The sequence below is a fragment of the Dipodomys merriami genome, unplaced genomic scaffold, assembly GCF_024711535.1.
Source record: "Dipodomys merriami isolate MVZ:Mamm:240054 unplaced genomic scaffold, mDipMer1.0.p SCAF_16, whole genome shotgun sequence".
Taxonomy (NCBI): domain Eukaryota; kingdom Metazoa; phylum Chordata; class Mammalia; order Rodentia; family Heteromyidae; genus Dipodomys; species Dipodomys merriami.
Window position 1 is genome coordinate 4232115 of NW_027202937.1, and position 6000 is coordinate 4238114.

A 6000-nucleotide genomic window follows, 5' to 3' on the forward strand; every position below is an offset into this window, starting at 1 on the left:
AATGCAAATAAAAATCACAAGAAAGCACTTCACACCCTACAGAATGCATCTAATCAAAAGCACAGACAAGTGCTGGCAAGGATGTGGAGAAATTGGAACATCATATACTGCTTAGGAACATAAAATGATGCGGCCACTTTGGAAAACAGTCTGGCAATTCCTCAAAAGAGTTATTAACATATGACCCAGCAATTCCATTCCTAGGTTTATAGTCAAGAGAAAAGTGTGCACACAAAAAAATTTGTACACAAATATTCATATATACAAGACATGGACACTCAGGCTGGCAATCTGGCTTAGTGGTAGAGTGCTTGCCTAGCATGCATGAAGCCCTGGGTTTGATTCCTCAGTACCACATAGAAAAAGCACTGTATAGTGCTAGCCTTGAGCAAAAGAAGCTCAAAGCTCAAGGACAGTGCCCAGGCCTTGAGTTCAAGCCCCAGGACTGGCAAAAAAAAAAAAAAAAAAGGACATGAATACAACTCAAGTATCAATTAGTGAATGTATAAAACTTGGTATACCCATATAATGGAATTAACACTTATCAAAAAAAATTTTTAGAGCTGGGAAGGTGGCTCAGTGGTAGAGCGCTTGCCTTGCATGCATGAGGCCCTGGGTTTGATTCCTCAGTACCATATAAGCAAAAAGAAAAAAGCCGGAAGTGGCGCTGTGGCTCAAGTGGTAGAGCACTAGCCTTGAGCTGAAGAGCTGAGGGACAGTGCCCAGGCCCAGAGTTTAGGCCCCACGACTGGACCCAAAAAAAAAAAAAATTTAAAAATGAAGTACAATATGGATAAATGGATGAATTTTGAAAACAGCCAAATAACCAGCCACAAAAGACTACATATTAGCTGGGCACCAGAGGCTCATGTCTGTAATCCTAGCTACTCAGGAAGCTGAGATCTAAAGATCGCAGTTCAAAGCCAGCTTGAGCAAGAAAGTCTGTGAGACTCTTATCTCCAATTAACCACCAGAAAACCAGAAGTGGTGCTATGGCTTAAGTGGGAGAGCACTAGTCTTGAGCTGACAAGCTCAGGGACAGCCCCCAGGCCCAGAGTTCAAACCCCACAACCACCACCAAACAAAACCTAGTAGTTGGTTAGAGTCAGGGAGTTTAAGGGAACATAGACAGGGATCACAATTAGATGTACCATTTCTTTTAAAGGACACAAGAAGTTCTAGAATTGATTGTGATAAGTTATACAACATTATAAATATACTAAAAACCACTGAGTTGTACAGTGTTTTAGCTCTATTAAACTCAAAAATTTTAAAGCCAAAAATTACCAAAATAGATATAAAACTACCTAAAAACGTTTTTTTTTTTTTTTTTTTTTTGGGGGGGGGGTTTGGTCGTGGGGCCTGAACTCTGGGCCTGGGCGCTGCCCCTCAGCTCTTCAGCTCAAGGCTAGTGCTCTACCACTTGAGCCATAGAGCCACTTCCGGCTTTTTTCTTTTTGTTTATGTGGTGCTGGGGAATCGAACCCAGGGCCTCAGGCATGCAAGGCAAGTGCTCTACCACTGAGCCACCTTCCCAGCCCCCTATTTTTTCTTTTTCTGAAATAGTGTCTTGATATGTAGTACAGGCTTCTAGAACATAATCCTTCTGCGTCAGCCTCCTGAATGCTGGGTTTACAACTGTGCAAAAACATTTCTTTTATACCTGTGGAAAGCCAGTACATGTACTTCTTTTTTTTTTTTTTTTTGTTGGTCGTGGGGCTTGAACTCTGGGCCTGGGCGTTGTCCCTTAGCTCTTCAGCTCAAGGCAAGCGCTCTACCACTTGAGCTACAGCGCCACTTCCGGTTTTCTGGTGGTTTTATTGGAGATAGGAGTCTCACGGTCTCTCCTGCCTGGGCTGGCTTTGAACCGCAATCCTCAGATCTCAGCCTCCTGAGTAGCTAGGATTACAGGCGTGAGCCACCAGCGCCCAGCTACATGTACTTCTTGATTGCTGATCACCCATTGGAACATAATATAATCAACGTGGCATAAAATATGACCAATCAAGGGTTGGGAAGGTGGCTCAGTGGTAGATGCTTGCCTTGCATGCATGCGGCCCTGAGTTTGATTCCTCAGTACCACATATGCAGAAAACGCCAAAAGTGGCACTGTGGCTCAAGTGGTAGAATGCTAGCCTTGAGCTGAAGAGGGACAGTGCCCAGGCCAAATTCAGGCCCAACAACCAATGGAAAAAAAAAAAAAAAAAGGGGGCTGGGAAGGTGGCTCAGTGGTAGAGCGCTTGCCTTGCATGCCTGAGGCCCTGGGTTCAATTCCTGGCACCACATAAGCAAAAAGAAAAAAAAGCCGGAAGTGGCGCTGTGGCTCAAGTGGTAGGGCACTAGCCTTGAGCTGAAGAGCTGAGGGACAGTGCCCAGGCCCAGAGTTCAGGCTCTACAACTGGACCAAAAAAAATATATAAAAAAAAATAAAAAAATAAAAAAATAAAAGATCAAGAAGCATTGGGAAAAAAAATCAAACGAATCTAATCTACCATGAAAAAAGAGAGTGGGGACCAGAGTACTACCCTAAACTCACAAGTAGTATCAAGTGAGCTTCAATGCTTTTATTTGAAAGGCATACTAGTTAAAATAATTAAGACGACAAAGTGGTTTTCCTCCTGATAAAATGTGTGAAATGTGCTAATGACAGTGTTCATTGGGTAATTTTACATGGAAGTGGTCTTAAACAGTACCAATTACAGAGATCTAAATTCTGCAATAAGCTAGGCGCCAGTGGCTCATGCATGTAATCCTAGCTATTCAGGAGGCTGAGATCTGAGAATCATGGTTTGAAGCCAGTCCACGTGAAACTTATATTTCCAATAAACTACTCAAAAAAGCTAGAAATGGTGCTGTAGCTCAAGTGGTAGAGCGCTAGCCTTGAGCATGAAGAGGCTCCAGGACAGCACCAAGCCCTGAATTCAGACCACAGGACCGACAAAAAATTTTTTTGTTTGTTTGTTTTTTTGTTTTTGGGTCCGGTCGTGGGGCCTGAACTCTGGGCCTGGGCGCTGTCCCTCAGCTCTTCAGCTCAAGGCTAGCGCTCTACCACTTGAGCCACAGCGCCACTTCCGGCTTTTTTCTTTTTGCTTATGTGGTGCTGAGGAATCGAACCCAGGGCCTCAGGCATGCAAGGCAATCGCTCTACCACTGAGCCATCTTCCCAGCCCCAAAATTTTTTAAAAATTAATTCCGCATAATGGCTTTTTTTAGTTATCTCTAAAATTTTCATTTATAATAAAGGGCTATGCTGGAGCCCAAGGTGAAAGTTCTGGAGATCAGATAGTCATATATGGTAATGTCAGTTTAGATTATATAGCTGGAAGAGTACTAGTTTGCATCTTTTATTTGGAAACTGTACTTTGATATTTGTTGAGAAAGCCATTTAAGAGTAAACAGAACAAACCAGGCACCAATGCCTCAAGCCTGTAATCCTAGATATTCAGGAGGCTGAGATTTGAAGATCAAGATTCCAAGCCAGCCTGGGCACACAAATCCAAGGCACTTTTTTTTTTTTTGGTCGGTCCTGGGACTTGAACTCTGGGCCTGGGCGCTGTCCCTCAGCTCTTCAGCTCAAGGCGAGCTTGAGCTACAGCGCCACTTCCGGTTTTCTGGTGGTTTATTGGAGATAGGAGTCTCAAGGTCTCTCCTGCCCCAGCTGGCTTTGAACAACGATCCTCAGATCTCAGCCTCCTGAGTAGCTAGGATTACAGGCGTGAGCCACCAGCGCCCGGCTCCAAGACACTCTTATCTCCAATTAACCAGCATAAAGCTGAACGTAGAGCTGTAGCTCAAGTGGTAGCGTGCTAGCCATGAGCCAAAAGGCCAAGCAGTCCTTGAGTTAGAGACTTAATATTGTTAAGGAAAAAAAAAAAAAGTAAATAGAGCAAAAAGTAGCTCAGATTTCGACCTTGAAAACTCAAAAAGTTAAGTTCGAGTGTAATAATGCTGTGCTCCATTTCCCTTAGTTTCCCCACCATATCTACTGGAAATTTTCAGTGTACAAGAACCAAAAGCAATGTCCTCCAGAGCACAGAGGAGGCCACGGAGTATATCTATAACTGGTTTCCGCTGGAACCTCAACAAACTGAAGATGCTCTACTTGATTACTTGAACTGTGCGAATGAGGGCCAGACCCAACACTGCACAACAAAAACTACTTTGAGGCAAATAATTATCAAATTAGAAGACACACGGATAGCAAAACAAACAAAAACAGCTGTTACTATTTTCTCCTGCTTACTCAACGCCACTTTCATTTTCTTTTTCAAATTTCTTTGATAAATGAAAGGCAGATGGGGGCTGAGAATCCCCGTGTTGTGCAATGCCAAGAACATAAATGGGAAAAATTAAAAAGACTTAAGATTTAACAAGTAAACTAGTGCCCTCCCCCCCCCCCCCCCCCCCCCCCGTTGCACATTTTTTGTTGGGTCACAGCCTTCCTAGGAGCTTTTTAAACTGGAGGCCTTAGTGGTCTGGCCCAAGCTGTTCGGGTCCATTCATCATCACGGTGGGAGATTCCCGTCCTTACTGGGGAACGCTACCTGCGCGTCTGTTGAAGCAGGGAGGCACTCTGCCACCGATACTAGACGATTCCCAGGACACTTATGAAGTTTCCATGGTCTAAGTCTGGGGCTCAATGGCTGGTGCTACGGCTTTGAACCAAAGCTGCTCTCTCAAAGTTACATAACGCCTGTTCTCCTTCCAACTCTGCCCAACTCCTAGAAAGATTATAATTTCCCTTTTTAATCTCCCAGGTTCCACTATTACATTTTCATGCTCGGTAGACGAGCCGAGACACTACTTTCTATATGTACATCAACGTGGTCCACTAAAGAAATCAGCGCAAAAACCACCACCAGCAGCAGCAGCAACAACAAATCAGCAAAAATACGCCCGACAGGGGAAAACCAGGGGACGCGCGGTCGGGATTCCTCGGTGCTTTGAGTTAGTCCCACCAACAAAGTTGGGGCTCGCTTGGGGTGACGTGCTTTGCCGGGGCAGGCGCCGCTCCAGCCGACCCTGGACCCGAAAGCAGGGAGGTAACAAGGGGAGACGGTACCCTAGAAGTCGTCTCCTTCCCTCGGCTCCCGCACCAGCGGTCCTAGAGGTCAAAGGCGCATGTGCGGGGACTCCCGGAGCGTGCGGGGACAGCGGGATAATGGGAGCGCCGAGGGTTCGCTCGGCGGCAGGGGGAAGTGGACTAGAGGCGGCTGCAACGCTGCGCGGCTCGGGTGGCGACGGGCAGGAGCGGCGGCCTCCCCGGCTGTTTTTGCCAGTCAGGGCCCGGCTGCTTTCCAGGAGTCCGTTCCTCCCTCGGGGCGCGGCCTTCGAGGGCCGGACAGAACCGGCCCCGCGCCGGCACTCACTCACCCCCGCGGTCTCCTCGGCGGAACATTCCAGCAAACTGTGATCGGTGGCCTGCACCTCGGGCTCCAGCTCCGACGCCATCTTCTCTCCTCCTCCTCCTCCTCCTCCTCCCCCTCCTCCTCCTCCTCCGGCCCCGGCGCCACCGCCGCGGGCGCCGTCCGTGGGCCGCAGCCTGGCTTCGGCCCCCGAGGCCGCGCCGTCACCTCAGCCCCAGGCCCGTCAAGTCCCCGGGGCCGTCCGGGCGGCCGCGGGAGGAGCTCGAGAAGGAGTGCGGGGGGCCGCGAACCGGCAGCTGGGACGCCGGCCGCCTGTGCGCGCGCGCTCGGGCTCAGTGCCCAGAAGTCCAGTCACTGCCTCGTCCCTGACCCGGCGAAGGACACGGGGCCGCCCGGGCCTGGCACTCTCGCTGGCCACTACCGCGTCCCACGCCGGGAGAGGGGCACCAACACCCAGGAGCGGGAGCAGAGCATTCTGGGTGTTGTAGTCCGCGGCCGGCCGAGAGGTGGCGCCCTATTAGGGTGAACCGGGAGAGCATCACGGGAGTTGTAGTCCACCTGCTAGCGGGAGCTAGGAAAGAGCAACATCATGTGGGACCTGTAGGCGTTTTGGTTGTCGTAGTTGTTGTTTTGT

At 48.6% G+C, this 6000-nt stretch overlaps 1 protein-coding gene across 3 annotated transcripts in view; it reads right to left on the reverse strand.

Annotated features, from left to right (window-relative positions):
- Ubr2 (ubiquitin protein ligase E3 component n-recognin 2) overlaps positions 1-5496 on the reverse strand; it is a 101109-nt gene extending 95613 nt beyond the window's left edge. The window contains exon 1 of one of the 3 annotated variants that reach the window (XM_070023732.1): positions 5374-5496. In XM_070023732.1, the coding sequence (XP_069879833.1) occupies positions 5374-5451 (78 nt within the window). In that variant the 5' untranslated portion in view covers positions 5452-5496. The remainder of the gene's footprint in view (positions 1-5373) is intronic. The other 2 variants (XM_070023731.1, XM_070023730.1) reach the window with 2 other exon arrangements.
- Between the last annotated feature and the right edge of the window lie 504 nt (positions 5497-6000).